General features: G+C 38.6%; 1 protein-coding gene across 1 annotated transcript in view; it reads left to right on the top strand.

Annotated features, from left to right (window-relative positions):
* Positions 1-17,439, top strand: part of LOC125764143 (dopamine D2-like receptor) — a 140,755-nt gene extending 123,316 nt beyond the window's left edge. Inside the window, exons 6-11 of the mRNA XM_049428053.1 lie at positions 3,510-3,730; positions 4,958-5,044; positions 6,454-6,657; positions 6,741-6,875; positions 10,285-10,385; positions 12,086-17,439. Of these exons, the coding sequence (XP_049284010.1) occupies positions 3,510-3,730; positions 4,958-5,044; positions 6,454-6,657; positions 6,741-6,875; positions 10,285-10,385; positions 12,086-12,297 (960 nt within the window). The 3' untranslated portion in view covers positions 12,298-17,439. The remainder of the gene's footprint in view (positions 1-3,509; positions 3,731-4,957; positions 5,045-6,453; positions 6,658-6,740; positions 6,876-10,284; positions 10,386-12,085) is intronic.
* Positions 17,440-17,898: the final 459 nt, after the last annotated feature.

Raw genomic sequence — 17,898 nt, 5'->3', positions numbered from 1 at the left:
AAATAACGGCAAACACAATTGACAGAGATAAACCGCAGCACCAAACAGACGGTAGACGTGTTTATTTGTTGGCAATTTTTCGTTTGACTTTTTACTCACGTTTATTCCAACCATTGCTTGGGTTGTTTTGCAAATCATTTTTTGTGCCTCACCCGATTGTGGTGTGTATGTATGCATGAGCGTTTGTTTGTGTGTTACGGAAGCTGCTGGCAAATAGATAGAGCTATCGAGCATTAAACACAGCCAAAGTGAATGCTGGAAGCAACATGCTGCAGGCAGCTAGCACAAACAAATGAACTTTCCGTCAGCAATATGACAGGCCAACACCGAACTTTCCAACAACGCCTTGCCAATGTGAATAGCGAGGATTGTGTGAAAATATATTCCACTACTATTATGCGGCAATGTAAAACAGCTGGCAGAATATGAACAGCAAAATAGGGAAGAAAAAAAATCATTCTTACAAACACACGCACCAACACACATACACATCACACATCATTTATCCTCGAATACTTGAGCAAATGTACGGCAGCAGAAAAAATCTTACCACGAAACGTCGAGCGGAAATGGAACTTTACCATAGAAATGCTACCAACAGAAGCTGGCTGTTTTGCTCCTATCGCGGTAATATGATTCGCTTGGACACGAGGAAAAAGTAAACCATCTTGGCAGATCGTTATAGGTGCTGAGTGAAAGCATACTGCGAGGATGAAAAGAAAAGATTTCAAAGAGCTGTTTGTCATAATTTATAAATCATTGCTTAGTGCTGGCTGCAAGCGTCGTTTGTCTTTTGAATCAGTTTTTGTTGAAAAACGAATCTTGATAATATAACAACACCCGCGACGGTTTTTTTTTCTTTTTTCAAACCGGACACAATGTGTAAGGATTGATGCAAATCTTTGTGTTTAATATTAAAGTATAACGAAACAGTTGTAGCTTTGTACTCGTTTAGATGAAGTGTTTATAATGTAAGTGGTATTATATTTTAAAAACTCTGATACTTCTTCTAATATATATACAACAGTAAAGAATTATTAAAAGAATGCTTTTCTATAATAATCATAATCATCATATGTGAAGAAATACAAAAAAATTAGTTACAATTATCATATAGCATATAGAACAAGGTAGTAATTAAATCAGTAATAAAAAAAACCCTTAATTGTGAATGGACAAATGAACTAATAACGCTAACACATTTGCTCTTTGCGCAAGATCCCTAAAAAAGATATCACACATTGATGTTTGCTTGGGTATAACCAAACCCAAAACAAATGCTGTTCCAATCCAAAAGTCCGATCGGCTCTCAGTCATAGCTCTGTAAATTAGTGTTGTTAGAGATTTGAGTTTTACCTACATTTTAAATCCAAGATTAATACAATCCTAACCTTAATTCTTTGGTAACCCCATCTACTACGTGGGTAACCTCATCTACTGTCCCATCTAAGGGCCACCTAGATCCTTTTCTTCTATGTAGACTAAAATCTAGATTTTAGTTTCTATCCTTTTCTCCTAACCGTATCCATCCACCTGCAGATATCTTACCGGTAATAAAAGGCGTTGTGGGATTGCATCGTTCTTCGTCTAGTATACAATATTGGTCATTTTAATTCTAACAACTTCGGAAATCATAATCGGAATGCCAGAGGAGTGTAGAAGGGCAGGATTGATACACTCTAGCTTATGTCCTTTTTTATACATGGTCAATCTCATGTTCAATCTAGATAATTCAATAACTGTTCACCGACTCTCAGGGTCCCGTATCTCAGTGTCAATTGAAGGAATTTCTTTTTTGTTTGTGCAGAAATGAAGTTTTGAACTAGCTCAGATATTACTATTTGCAAAGGATTTTCTAGTTTCTTGAGAAATTAAGCAGGTCACCTTAGGACTGATTTTTTTTGTATAATTGCTGCTATCTTCCAAGTTTTTTCTGAGAGTTTAAAAAGTTGATTCTCCACAAAATCACACCAGAAATTGAACTTTAGTTATTTGCTATTAACACTCACATAATTTATAGTGCAAAACGTTCAAGCATGTCATTGCATGCATTCTTTCTAATTTTGACACCAAATTAACTATCCTTCGTCTAAGTCTTCTTGATTTGTGATTGTCTGAAAATCCAAATCTTGAGTAATTTAGGTTTAGTATCTTATTTATAGAAACTTTCAACATTCATAACAAAACTATCATGTATATTAAATATTAATAAATAAGACAACTCATATTCCCAAAAGGATTATGCAAGTTCTCTCTTTTTTATTCATTTTCTCTAACAATCATCTGCCTTTATGATACTATTTTGTTTTAGACAACTCTGCAGTCGATTCGTGGTTTTGCGGTTTTGCTATGAACAGTATCGTGGCAAACAACATTTAGAAGTGATGCAAACGTATACGCGCTGAAGATAGTTTATGAATAATAAAATTTCAATTTAACCGACTTAACAGTACAATAGCATATGCAGACACTCAGCACGTGTGTGTGGGTGCGTTTAGCCATGTTTGTGAGAAAGCAGAAAGCTATTGTGCAGGAGATTTAACCCGATGTCAAGCAACCGATCCACAAACCATGGTAAAGCTTCCGGTCTTCCGTCTTTCAAGTCACGCCCGGCTGTTGCATTGTACGGGCCTTTCGCACGATAAACGCCTTGGCCCATGATTTAGCCGTTCGCTTGGTGTACAATATTTATGCCACAAAGTTTGCCCTCGACGGCGGGTCGGATTGAGTGGAGATGACTTGCGAACCAGCATCCGGTGCGGTTTTCGTCTTACGGATCAGTGGCGGAAACGGGAATAGTGAAATGGATGCAAGCCGGATGGTAGTTAAACATGTCAAACACGACAAATAGAACTTGTTCGCGCTTGTTGCTTTAATGAGCGGTAATGGCTTCGGTGGAAGAATTTCATTATCGCGTGCATTTGTTTTACGTTACGCTGAAAGCATATTGCGGAAAGCTAACTGAGCAGCAACGCACAGCACGTAAATGGGGATTTTATCACCATGGAAGTTAGCACACCATATCCCACGTGTGGAATGGGTGCCATATGGGTAGAACTTTTAATGTCCCAAACTATGATTAACTTGTGTTCGTGTGAACCGGGTACAACATTACTGTCTAGCGAAAGTTTCGCTTTTCGTTAATGTAGAATACTGCAGGTGCAGATCTCAACGACATATGCAGAAACTTCTTTGGTTTAGATCACGTTCCTAGACACGATTGAAGTTAGATATTGGATAAAATGCAAACAAACTACTTTTGTGGCAGATTTGATTAGAGATTTATTTTGTACAATTCCACGCATAGAAAGAATTCTCTCAAATGTTGGTAATACTTCAAAATCCTTGTATATTCATGCACACGTCACAAATGATGTTCTCCGGAAAAGTTCGTCTCTGAAACCGCCCAATGTGTACCAATTTTGCTACAAGAAGAAACAAAAAGAAAGCAAATCTCGTTCATGCTTGAATAAACATTTATATTTGATTATTTAATTGCCCACTTTCAGGCACTGCGAACGCGAGCGAAAAAGCAACGAGCCGCCCGGAAGCCGCACCTCTCGGAGATCACTGCCGGGGGCAGCATCATCGAGAACATTGCTCAAACAAAGCGCCTAGCGGAAACGCAACTAGACGGTAGTACGCGAAGCGGGTCCAAGATCCTTCCGGATGAGGAACGGCCCACCAACACAGCTTCCGGCTCCAACGAGGAGGACGATGAGAATGCCGGGTAAGTGGTGAGGGATACTGTTTCGAACGGTATCTTTGTTTTTTTCTCGCTTGTGTTTTTAGTGTATTGTGTGCGTCTATGCGCATGTGTGTGTGTGTATATATAGATGTGCGTTTTGTGACATTTCTATTTGACGTAGCAGATCATAAATTTAAAACTATGCACTCGTCCGACAGTGTTGATTTGTGTTCTATGTAGTTTTCATTTTGGTCGGGTGTGAATATTTAGTAGCATTGGATGTTGTTTTCAGTCGCAATGTACATAAAATTTGATAAATCTCTCCTCGCTTCAAGCATTGATGTGTTTGTTTCTGCATGCACAAAGTCTCGCATATACCAAATTGTATTCGGTTGTACGTTCTGCTGCTCAACATTTTATACATTGAAAATTTTTAGAATGTTTTAAAGTATATTGTGATGACTGCTTTTTTTAAACAATATTTTTTGTGGTTAGACCACCATGTTATTAACTTTTTTTTAAATCGAACTTTGAATACATCATATGTAAAAATAAAGTTTCATTAAATGGAATAACCGAGAAGCTCATTGTGTGCACACACCATGTAAATTATAATCGAAATATCGTTTATTTTAAGCAATCAAATATTTTAGAGCTCGTTTATTATGAAGGCCATGCTATAATTATAACTTAAGGCTTCATTCTGTGCGATTAAAAAGCATGTATGTTTTAAAGTTTCAAAGCTTCATCTTACTTTTCTACAAATGTTGCTGCATAGTGCTTTAATTTATTGTTTAGTTAAACTTTCATTTAAATGTTTCATTTCTACAGATACAATCAATTTTTTCTTTTGTGAAATTGACACTTCAAAACAAAAACATTATACTAACAGTTCCTTTCCATTGCATTTCTTATTTAGCTACTTTTTGCTACTGAGAATAGTTTGTTTCTTCAACTAGCAGTTTCAATAAACCATTTCTTTGCCTGTGTCTGTCTGTTTGCCTGACTGCGAATGTTTTGAACTTCTTCTAAAGAGCTCGTTGCGATCAATGCTTTTGTGCTCGGATGTGCTTGAAGTGGCAGGCCCGATCTTGTTCTTGTGAGTTTTGTTGCTACCGTTGAAGCACGGGTGTCCTTACTGCTTTGATTAATCATCCACCGTGTGAATGCCCGCAACACGGCCTTTGCACGGCACGAACTCCGTGCTGTGATCGCTTTCCACTTCCTTCCATAGGATGATAACCCATTTCTCGTTTGGTCGTTTCACAGGTCCCCTGACATTGACGACTGTCATGTGATTGTGAACGATAAATCAACTGAATTTATGTTGGCAACGGTCGTGGAGGAGGCGGGAAAGTATGTGTCATTATTCTTCCTCGTTCATTCTGTTTGTTATTTATTTTTTGTTACACTTCGTTTCATACATCCTCAAAGTGGTGGTTTGAATGCGCTTGGTGGTTTGCATTTTCAAAACATTTTCTTGGAAGCTTCCTGTTGAAATTTAACACTAATCAAACGTAACTCAAAAAGATTTTTCATGTTCCGTTTGCGTTGGTTTTCAGACTTTTATTCACTGTACTGGTAATCCTGTATAAAAAAGGAACACGTTTGAGGAGGGATAGACTCAGAAAGTTAAAAAAAAATATATATTTTTTTGTACCATTCATTAAGATTCAAGGTTTTAAGAACACTTTGTGTAAATCAAACAAACAGATCAACAAACCTACACATAATAAAATTACAGCCTAAAGAATAAGCGCTATAACAATATTAAATATGTTATAAATGTTCAATCGTCAAAGGCATTATTCTCGAAACAACGTTTTGCAAATCAGTACCTAAAATTTCTCGAAGACCTGAAATCCAGTGGGCTATAGATTTTCATCAGATTACAGAATTTACTCTTGCTTGTCGTAAGTTTCCAGTTTAAATTGATTTCTCTTTGTATTTTGGGCAATTTATTGACAAATGTTCCGTCAAATTAAAAAGCTTCAAAATCTGATCTGACACATACCAAAGGTACGTGGCCTTGTTAAAGTATAGATCATATATTGTCAAATTTTTGGATTCCAGAGATTTTTTGACGAAACACCAGTTTGTACTGCAAATTTATTGTTCATATGTGTCCAAAGAAAGCCTTGTAGGTACGTCAATTAACATGTTTATTTATTTTTTTACTTGCTGTGATGCAAAATAAGTACTATATACTTTCAATTCGATACGCTAACCATTTAATGTACAAAAAACTCTACAAAAAATCTCTTAAAAAGAATCCCAAAAAAGACCTTCTTCTAAATCATAATGTACTCTTAAAATGTGTGACATGCACTGGTAATATACAAATATGATAAAAAATGGTAGTTTTGTTATAAGTTGTGCCGATAAATGTGTAAGGTTGTTATTTATTATAAGCAATCGTGTAAGCAGTCAGGTATTGCTTACCTCATCTTATGCAAAAAATAATTTAGTACACAAAATTATCACATCACAAAAATGCTTCAAGTACTTTTGAACCGATTCCACTAAAGCTCAAAACAATTGTAAACAATTGCAAGTATTAACCCATCCATCCAGTGTATCAAACCTACGCACTGTGTGTACGTTGATGTGTGCTGGTCATTGTATTTCACCAAGAAAGGGGAAAATGGAAAATCACTCACCTCGATGTACGGGAAATGTGTGACAGCGCCCGTCAAATCAACATCAACACTAATCACACAAAATCGGTTTATCATTAGCAAAAGCTTCTCGACGTCTACTTTTAGTGTGGTGGCACAGATTGCAACGACGCAACAGGTACCGTCCGATCCGAACGGAAACCACGACTCTGGCTATGCTCCATCCAGCATCGCCGACGCCCTGGCGGTGAATGCAACCCCACCGGAAAGCCTCAACGTGGCCGCCACGGTGATTGTAAATAAAAGTGCAACCATCCGGAGTCGGAACGGTTCACCGAGGAAGGAGGCAAGGTAGGTCTTTGGTGTACCCCGTCGACCAAAGTTGTCCGAAAAGCGTAACACATCCATTATCCAAATTTACCCTATCGTTCCAGTGTTACCTTAAAACCCCTATCGTTAGTTAGATGCGGTGTCCAACAGGCCCTGTCACTCAATCGGAACGATTCCACCTTATCAACGAACTCTCGGGATAGTTCCAGGAAGGACAAAAAGAATACCCAAGCATCCAGGTGCGTTTCACTGTAAATTTTTAGCCCTGTAAGCGTATCTTCTATATCTATTTACCTATATAGCTCAGTATTTTCAGTATCTTACGGCGTAATTAGTGAAAAAATATAATTAATCCACTAAGTACCATGTAGAAATGTTCAACAAAAAATGTGAAACGCTTGGAATGAAATTATAGTTTCGATTTTATATACTTGAGTGCACGAGGCACTGTTAAATCTGCAACTGACGACAGGAGTCCTAAAACTTAAACTGCAATGCTATTTAATTACAGCACTCCAGGATATATAAAGGATTAGAGACTTTAACCTAACTTTAATCCTAGTAGATCTTTTGGTTTGTTTTGACTTTTAATGCTTATTAGTCCAGTCTACAAATGGTGGAAAGATCGTTGTGGCAAATGACAAAGTTTGTGCCCGAGTTGTTGGAGTAGATCTTCAACTAATAATTGGTAGAACGATTCCAGTGTTGCTGAAAGCTGGTTTGTTTGTCATTTCCTTGTTCCTTAAAAATCTTTTTTTTTCTATGACGACTTTTATAACCTTGGTCAATCGTGACCTTTATCTACAAATTGCAGGATTGTAATCGTGATACCTTCCAATTTTACTTCACTAACAACCGATTCACTTTATTAAGTTTCTACTAACGACTCAAATGTCCCATGATCTATTAGTGAATGATTATTTGTAAAATTCTTATGGGATCTCTATCATGGTTGAGGGACACCTTGGCAACGCAAACTTCAAATAAAATAAAATACTTACATGACATACCATCATATCTGGGAGTAACGATACCTACATAAAACATTGTCATACGTAATTACAATTGAATCATCACATGTCGAAGCATCATCACTCAATATGATAAATAATTCGAAAATGGCAATCTAATTAACGCCTTACGACATACTTTCATTTAAAAATGTTTTCCATCATTACGAACCCTTAGCATCACTCATTCACTGTTGAATCTCTTCAAACCATTGCTGTCAACCGCAAGTTGGACAGCTCAGGCAATTACTATAATTGATTAACAGTAAACCGCGACAGTAATTTTTCGGAAACAAGATGAATGGATTTCAGTTGAGATGATATTTATCTGACAAAAAAGCTTTTCAATGAATTTGCTGTTTCCTGTTTTACTTGTTAAATGCACGTAAAAATGAGTATAAAAAAATATGAACAATTAAATGATTGCAATACTGCGATAGTTAATTCGCTTTATCATAGCACAAATCATGATTATACATTTTCTTGGTAGTTTAAGCTAAAGTTACGCTTTTGTTATATTACTTCGTGGGAGATCTCCGCAAGATTTTCCTTGGTAGCTGAATTGTGTGCTATCACATGAATGAAACCGGAAAAATAACCCCTATTGAATAAATTACGATTTTACGATCCGTCGCTCAAAAAGTTCACACGATGGAAATGTGCTTCCCTACGACTCAGCGCCTTCAAATTTCGACGCAGACCATTGTGCAGAAATGGGGCCCTAAATCCTTTTACTAATCCTTGGACCCTTTTCCGGCGGTTGGTGCATACTGTAGCGATGAAACGGCCCCGGAGCCGTTTTAATGGGCATAAGAAATTTACTGTTATTGCCATGGGGACACTTTCACCTTCCGCAATGGGATACGCTTTCGTACGCTTTGCTTCTTACCTTGGGCCAGTGCATATATCGCGAAGGTGGCTAAGTACCGCAAGGTGAACTACACCACGTTGCCGATAATAAAAATCATAATGAAAATTTTGTTAAATTTCCGGCAAATTTATCTTCGAGTGATGAAATTTCCATGATTTGTTGCTTCTCCTGCTACTGGTCGAGAGATTGACGACTCCCGGGCAAAACCTTCGCACTGCCTTCGTAAGATGGATAATCTCTCTGCCTGTTTGTGAGCACAGTTTTAAGTATCTGTTGGATTTTTTTTGTTCGTGTGCAATGACGCATTACGAGTTGCTTGAACGACGCCTACACCAACACTTATGTATAAGGACAAAACACAAATCGTGTTGAATCCATAAACGTTCCTGCCGCGGACTTTGTTTCAATTTTAATACCGTTGAAAAGCCGATAAAGTCGCTGCGGTTATTTGCATAACACGGTGCAAGAAAACCATTTAGTGTATGTGTGTGGGTGTGTATGAGGTAAAAGAAATGAAACCATATAAAATTGTTTCAACCTAACCCATAAAGCGATACCCATTTGCTATCGAATTTAGTACATTGCAGCACAAAGCATAACAGGGAAGTGTATAAGGGTGCCATTGTGCGATCAAGTGTTCTAAACCTACATCCCTAGAACATAAATAATCCTTTGATGGCTGCTGGAGTAAATTTCCGAGTCAATCATAAATCCTTTTTTTAAAAAGGAATGAATACAACATTTCGCAGCTTTAGTGGACCTTATGAAGCACCAACTAGAGCGATCCAAAATAGCAGCTGTGTCATCATGTTACCTTCGAGCGGTCCCAACGATGTGATATAATCGAACGACGTATTGCGTTTATTTTTATTTTGCATAACTGATGAGTTTTTGTCAACTGTCAATCGAAAGTGCTCGAAACATTGGCACGCAGGTGGAATTCGAACCACGTCATTCATTTGTGATGGCTCTCCTGCCGCCATCAAGACCCGTAGGGTAAAGGTATTTTAATTTGATTTTTTAAAACATAAAATGCAATCCCTTTTCGGTGCGCTTTGTCCACGTACACAGGCTCAGCTGAATGGTTCAATCGTGACCGTTGTCATCATTTCGGGAACGCATTTTAAAAAAGGCTTGTTCCGTATTTCCGTTCGTGTGTTCTGAAACCTGACCACTTGAACTGTGCCCACCACGGTTCGGTAGGTGTATCGGGATTGTTTGCTCCTATATGTACATTCGTGTATATGTGTGTGTGTGTTTGTTAGGATTTTCACATTTTTTCAACAAAAAAAAAAAGAATGGAGAGGACCACCGTTCGGCCGGTGACTGCAACTGACACGGAATGGCATCAAAAAGGCTCTTGAAACGGTTAAATCGACGTTTCGAAGCACGACGTGTACAAAGGTCAAACGGGCAAAGCAGTAATATAGCACGACGCAGGCGATGATGGCGATCACGGTGTGAAATCTGTTCATATTTTGGGACCGTATGGCCGTCATAAAACGATACACTTTGATTTCAGTTTGAGATGGGTTTATTTGTGCTTCGGAAAGGGGTTTACGATAGTGTCGACGATGGCAGACTTCGTTATTGCAGCTTTAATGCGGATTGTTTGATTGTGTTTGAAAAAGGGAAGTTCCACCGTTGTCCATTAGTTTTTGAATTTTTTCTTTAACTACCGAAAGATTATAGGAAAAAGAATAAGTTTTAAATTATAAAGATGTACCAACCTTCCACTGATAAAGGTAACAACATTCTCATTCTTAGATTCACAATCTACAAAGTAAATAAAGCGTCGAAAAAGAAGCGGGAAAAATCGTCAGCCAAGAAGGAACGGAAAGCGACCAAAACATTAGCGATAGTCTTAGGTAAGTATACAATTGTAGCAAATATGCACAAAAAAGCAAAAAAACACACAATTATATAGTTTTGTTCAGAAGAGCTTAAATGAAATAAAATAGCGACACTCTTTCATTTGAGTCTGCCGAAATGTCCGGTTTTAGAAAGATGGACCATTCCTGCTTTGTGCTAAAAGCCCACCTTAATATGTAATAAACAAGTTGATTACCACGCAACCCATGGTTTGACCAGTGAGCACTCATAATGCTTTAGTATCAATAAAAACATCGTACCTTTGGCACAGTAAAGACCCGAGGGATAATGTAATGTGTTGAAAAATTAAAACATAAAGGTTACGTCCAAGCAAAAATGTTACGCTGGAGTGCAGCTAAATGAACTTTTTAACCGCATGCGGGCGATGATGATGCAAGAATGATTTGACCATCATGCTGGAGATAAGATGAATGTGATGCAAATTTATGTAAATTGTGAAAAATAAATTAAAAGCAAAAAAGGCAAATCTAATTGCAGCACAAACGAGACTAATTTACTAAGGACGTTTAGGAATTAAAATTACTTGAAAATCATGATATTGTTTTTAGTTTCTTTAAATCTTTTTTACTCTTTAAGATTGTACAGGAAACATCACTAGCATGTAAAGCCTTTACTACGAACATTTACCAAGTTGCGTTATATCGTGACACATGCCTTCTTTCATATTTGTAACCTCAAAGTCACTACCATTACCGTTGGGTGTTAGCAAGTCATGCCAGTTTGAAAGTGTAGAGAAGCATATTTTTAAGCTTTTTATACGCTTGCTTGTAAGCATGGATTTTTTCCAAGTTTTTTTTTCTTTTTTTAGTTTTCAAATGGTGTCACGTAAGCGATACGTTTTTTTCATAACGATGTGAGAAAGCCCTACTTGACATGGTGGCTCACGAGTTTTTGGAGCAAAATGTAGCGATCGATTTTGGTGAGTTTTTTTCCTCAAACAAGCATCGTTAGCTCCTGTTTTTTTTTTCTTTCATTTTGATATAGCACTTTTTTGAAAAGCTCTGGACAGAATAGACAGCTCGAACAGCCACGCGTTTCTCAAACCTGTACAGTCTGATGGACAGGTGTTGGAAAACTTTTGCCAAGGTATTAACCATTCAGTTTGTTGATAAGCGACCGTTACAGTGATCGAATCGTAGATCAAACACGTCACAGAAAGGTATTACACAGATTTGGAAAATCCCACTAACTTTTTGCAAAATACATAAATCTCAAATGAATTCAGAATGAACACAAAGTTTGATTCATTATTTCTATCTTCTCCTGGATATGAAATACGAGATCAAAATGTATTCTTCAAAAGAACTCGATAATAATTCTATATAATTTTTTTTATATTTTACGATCGTTGAATAGCATTATACTCTGTTTTTATCGTTGTTTGTTGTTTATGTTTCGACTCAACTGCATGGTCTCTTCATTGCTAACTTAAGGGTATCTCCCTAATCTCCTTATGACTTCAACAATGTAAAGTCTCTCCAACGCTAACATTACTCCCAGCTCCAAAAAAATGACATTTGCTAATTTCTTCAGCAATGTCATAAACGATATTCATCAAGCTTTTGAAATCATTAAAGTGGTTTCCAAATTTCGAGAAAAATGTGGTATAATCGTCGGTTTTGAACAAAAAAATAATGTAAATTTCTCTACCCATTTCGCTTATATCAATCAACAGGTGTATTTCTTTTTTGCTGGGTGCCGTTCTTTACCTGTAACATCATGGACGCGATGTGTGCGAAGCTTGACAAGGACTGCCGGCCGGGCGTCACGATATTCAACCTAACCACGTGGCTCGGTTACATGAACAGTTTTGTCAATCCCGTCATCTACACAATCTTCAACCCCGAGTTCCGGAAAGCTTTTAAAAAGATCATGCACATCGAGTGAGTGGGACGCATCGGACCGGGAGCCCGCGCTGGCGACCGGGACGATGACGAGGCGGAACGCGGCAACGGCTGTACCGTGGCAGTGCCGGAACCAGTGCGACGTAACACCTCCCAGCGACGTAACGTCACCTGGAGCTAGCCCGAAGCCACCGTCGAGCGCAGAGAGCTGGGAAATCGATGTTCAAACGAACCCGACCCGGCCCGCGTCGACGGTGGGCAAAAGGTTGCGGGCAAGAGACAACTCTCTCCGGAACCTTCGACGAGCCGATGTCAGGTGAGAGTTAAGATAAACAAGAAACCAGCGAAAGGTCGGGGACCATTTTATTTATTTGCCGCAAACCACCACCGTGCGGTAGAGAACTCTCCGGAATTGGATCGAAGTCCGGTTGTGGTGTAGTACGGACGAGATTATACGTGTTGTTCAATGAAATGGTTCCTACGGTTGGGCAAATGGGTGCGCACCCTAGAGGAGGGAGCTATAGAGAGCTAAACAAATCTTGCAAAAGGTTCCGAAGATTGTGGAACGTAGCTGCAGCAGCCAGCTGCTCCAGTTCTCATCGTGCGAGTGGCAAACATATCGACATCTCAACATCTGTACTCACCACACCCGTGTGTGGTACAATAAATCCTTCAATTTCATCGTATGATCAACCGGAAGAATGAAACTTCCACCCACACCACAGCTTTCTTGCAATGGAAGACATCTGCCCTGGTCGAAGCGTATAAGCTTGGATAGAAGTGGATTGTTTTTTAGTTCCATTTCATCCGCACAAGTCGATGCGTTTTCATCCCTCCTCGTTGCGAAGCACCGTGGCATCTCGTCTCGATCGTTGTTCCTAGGATCTCCAAAAACAAATCATCTGCACCCTGCAGCCGCAAGGATATACATATATGATGAAACTTTCTCATGGATAGCAATTGCATTGTACCGTTTGCAGCGCATTCGTTCGTCAGCAGTATACACTAGTATAGGCAAGGAGTGCAAACGAGACCTTTGCTCAACGTGACGGCAGCTGCGTAGAGAAACGTTCGGTAGCGAACGCCTGTGCCAAATACCAATAGACCTTTGCCAGTTGCAGCAGTGTAGGTGAGGTAATTTAAAGCAAAAGCCCGCATCGAGCGGAACACCTACAGTTATGCTAGCAATGTAACATTCTCGTCCAAATGTGAAAAAAGCAACGACAAGAATGTATTGTATCTAGTTCGGTGTGAAGTGCATCCACAGGTATGTCCGGACGCAACCGGATAGCATCACTAATAGAAATAGCTAACAATCGATGTAAAAAAGAATAACTATCATCCGTGAGTTGAGTAAGAACACACACAGAAACATACGCATCAGAAAATAGGGAAAAACTAACCAAAAAGCTCACATGCAACCTTACACAGTGAGCCCTGGTTGCTGAAATGCCGGTGTAAGTTAACGCCTCGTACACATGTTTCTATGTAGCTGTAATGTAGTGATTAGTGTCGACTGTTTTTTAGCGACCTGTTTTACTCCACATTCGCTGCTTCTCCGAAACGAACGAACGATCGCTTGTACATATCGGTTGCACACTGGTGGAGAGCTTTATAACTTGCCGCTCAGATCATGTAAAATATGCAACAAATCAACAAATGAAACGACAACGATATAGCGCGCTCGTTATTTTTTATGTTCCATTCTTAGCAAGAACTCATTGTTTGATCGGAGTATGCAGCTGAACCAATGCAAGAGGCAAGTAAAAGGTTAGTTCGTGTAGGTTTTTACATCATGGTTTGCAAATCGTCCTGGTTCGACCGGCTGCGGCCACAACCGAACATTCTCTTTCAAAAGTAAACTAAACAAACCAAAATCAAACGCAAACCAAAGCAAAGTGAAAGACAAAAAATTGAGATTAGTGTTTAGGCGTGGCAAACGGATCGTGCATCGGACACCATCGTTCGTCGTGTGTTAAGCTTGCACGTAGCTTGCAACAACGAACATGGACCAGATGCCGCTTGTCACATAATGTGTAAATGCTAAGTAAGTTAAATAATACACGAAAATCGCTCTCCCTTCTTAAGCTGTGAATAAAGCGGAAATCGGGAACTCTTTACCACTACAACTAGTGTAAGCAGTAATAGCAGTTGAAACGGATTACAAAAACAAATAGCAGATAAAGGATAAATTTAGTCAAACAGAAAACACTGCATCATAAAAGCCTTCCGCTAAAGGCACTGTTAACATAAACCCTATCCTGATCAAATAGTAAACATGCAAGGGAAATGTATTTGAAGAGAAGTATATCCCAAAACGCACCCAAAACTACGCAGATGAACAAACAAATATTGGAAAGGAAATTTTAAGCTCAGTACAAATTATTTGATAAAATACTCAACATGTTCATGCTAACATTTTACCGCAGCCCTATCCGGTCGGGTGTGTCTACGGTGAGTACGGTGTGCATGTAATAATCGATGAATGGAACTATCCTTTAGCATCTTGTCGATAAACGTTAGTAAAAAGAAGCGGGAAAAAGCTGTTTTGTTTAGAAAAGGAAGTAGAATGGTACAAGTTAATGAAATGTAAATAATGCTGTTAAACTTTCGGTTGAAGCCTGCGGATAGAATAATGCAAGAGAAAGAATGAAGCAACATAGGCTTATTCATATTTGTTTACGTTCCATCTCGTTTTTCATAGTTTAATGAAATGTTATAATTGAACACATGTTTAAAGACTGTCCTATTGGAATCTGTAGCTTACTACGTAATGGCTCATGTATATCGAAGAGAACGGAACGAAGAGAAAGACATTATTTCAGCAATATCCAGCTAATTTGCAGTTGCATCCAGTTGCATTATTTCCCATAATACAGTTAATTGCATTTACCTTCCATTTCATCACTGTAGCTTGCGTGAAAGGCGATTGATTGAACAAGATTTCTTTTATGATTGCAAATTAAAAGCAAAGTGTAACAAATAATTTTAGGAAGATCGTTAAAAAAATGGGTACTTTTTAATTCGCACTGATATTATATTGATCAAAACAAAATCCACATTCCATCAAACAGTACCTGTACGTCGAAATTTTCCTCACCCTAAATGCGCTACAAAAACCTTCGAAACCTTTTCAATTAGCGGATTTTTTTTATTCTAGATTTTCACGTATTTCTCAGAGAAGCACAAAAAAAAATGTTACCAAAAACGCTAACTTTTCAACAAACCAACCAACCACGGACCCGTGACAAACTCATCCACTTCCGGGAAAATGTTCGTGCCCGACAGCAATGTACAAAAATCAGCATCCCGTTTACGGTCAATCAGATATCCAATCTGAAGGATTTCAACCCTTAACCTTATCGTGCAGTCCCATCAAACCTGGGAAAGTTTTTGTTTATTTTACGCTACACTGTTGATATTTCTTTTTTGCACCAAAATTTCTGTTATTCAAAACGTAAAATATTCCCCGTTTTCGTGTGCGTTTGTGTGTGTTTTAGGATGATTTTTCGATCGGCGAGATCGGTCGGTTGTTTGGTGGGCTTCTTTGAATTGGTTGCGGTTGCTTTATTCGGTCAAATTAATTTGTCATCCTGTGGGCTCACCGGTGTCACATTGAAGGTACAACAAAATGCTATACAAAAAACAAAAAAAATAAAACACTCCCTTTCCTATCTCGCGCTAATCTGACCCTCTGGCAGGGAACGAACATAAAAAAACACACAAACTTTTCCGTATTCGTTGGGTGCGATTGGATCAGTATCCAGAAGCGATGAGCGACGCAGACGCAGTGTCCTAATGTAATGAAAAATGAAAACGGAACAGAAAAAAAACTTTCATTAATTTGGCAAACCCGGCCACGACACGCTGCTTTCAGCCCTGCCGTGAATTTTGACTTTTTCAGAAGGTTTCCGTTAAACATTTCGGTCATTTTTTGTTTTCGTTGAAGAATCTGATATTTCATTATGACCGTTGCGAGCATGCCCAGGGATAGACGATTGTCGCTTCACTTTCAGGTAAGGACAATCTTAAGAAACGGTAGAAAGGATACGTGCCAGCCTGGGGAAAGGAAACAAATCCAATGGATGCTTTCTTCTGAGTGGAGTTTAGAGAAACTCTTTGCGAAGATATGGCTACCAGCAACTGACCGTGAAGAAGCTACATATACGCACACAAACACACATAAAAACACCCACACAAACTTTCAGGGAGGGATTTTAATTTCTGAACGCATTAATCACCTGTCAACGTCCAATGTCCGGTGTCCGGTTCCATGCTGCAAAGCAGTTACTTTCGAATGGGTGACTTGATTTTTTGTTCTTCTACTTTTATACTTGTCCCCATTCGTTTTGTCTCATTCACCCAAATATTGTTACCAGTTTTAGGTGTGTTTTGAATGGTTTTTGGTCCGTACGCAAGATAACAAACTTACAAAAAAGAATGTATCTCACGAAAGAACGTGTCCAAATGGATGAGGAATTGTAAGTAAGAAAGCGAACAGCGAACAAAAAATGTGACAACCTTTGTCAGCGTTACAGAGTGTTAAGATTCGTGCTTTTCTACGACGAAAAACACCCACCCAAAACAGCAACAAAAAAAACATTCACACACAGACACACTAGCACACAATCAAAATCTGGATATCGGGAAGATTCCACGCCAGTAAAGTTTTTATTGTCAATAGCCCCGGTGCGGACAACGTTTCAAATTTATATTCTCTCCGTTAGGCTGTTGGGTTTTTTTTTGTCTGCTTTCCTTCCTTTTTACAGTGAGAAATGGTTGATCTTTTCCTTACACCGCTTTTCCAGTCCATCTGTTGGTGGTACGAAAAATCCGGCTATAGCTTTTACTTTCGGTCACGTAAAACGCATTACTTCAATGTTCTGTTTTCCGTGGGTTCCATAAAAAACAACAACTTTTTAATGCTATTTTCGGTCAAAGCACAAACCAAGAAAAACACCAAGGAAAAGCTCAGAAAAATGTAGCTCTACTACAGCAAATGTCAAAATGATACACAACAGGAAAATATATTTCTTTGCCTTTATTTCGTGCTTCAAAATGAAAGGTTCACTGTGCTTGTTTAAGAGTAGATAGCAAAACTTTCTGTTGGTGAACAAATAAGTTGGTGAAAATAAGAATTGAAACACGTAAAGTAACATGTTTTACCTTGAAACATATAAAAAACACGAAAATAGACTACACCAAAAACCAAACTTTTTGCTTCTTTTTTTTCTTTAACAGTTGAGATAAAATGTTTTCACTGCACTTATTTACCGATTGCACTGTAACTGGGGACACACAGTATCGCATGATTTGAATCAATAAATCAAGACCGTTTACTAAAACGATGTTTATGTTGGGGAGCACATTCACAAAAATGGCCCAAAACGGCCTTTCTCGTAAAGCAAATGAAGCACAGTTTTCTAATCAATTTGCGCTGTTAAAACCCTTTCACTCATTAAAAATTACACGATCAAAACACCAACCCTGTGGCATAGGAAGGCTTCACGGCACAACATCAACAAACTCATAAATATCGCTGCAAACAAACAATTCATCAAAAGTGTTTAAACTCGTGGTAAGGCCAGTGCTCACACTCGTAGCTCGTATTCATTTTAGTGCTGTAAACTTTTTCCTCACATTA

The sequence above is a fragment of the Anopheles funestus genome, chromosome 2RL (assembly GCF_943734845.2).
Source record: "Anopheles funestus chromosome 2RL, idAnoFuneDA-416_04, whole genome shotgun sequence".
Lineage (NCBI taxonomy): Eukaryota > Metazoa > Arthropoda > Insecta > Diptera > Culicidae > Anopheles > Anopheles funestus.
The sequence above is the reverse complement of the archived record's forward strand: the minus strand, read 5'-3'. Positions and strand labels throughout refer to the sequence as shown.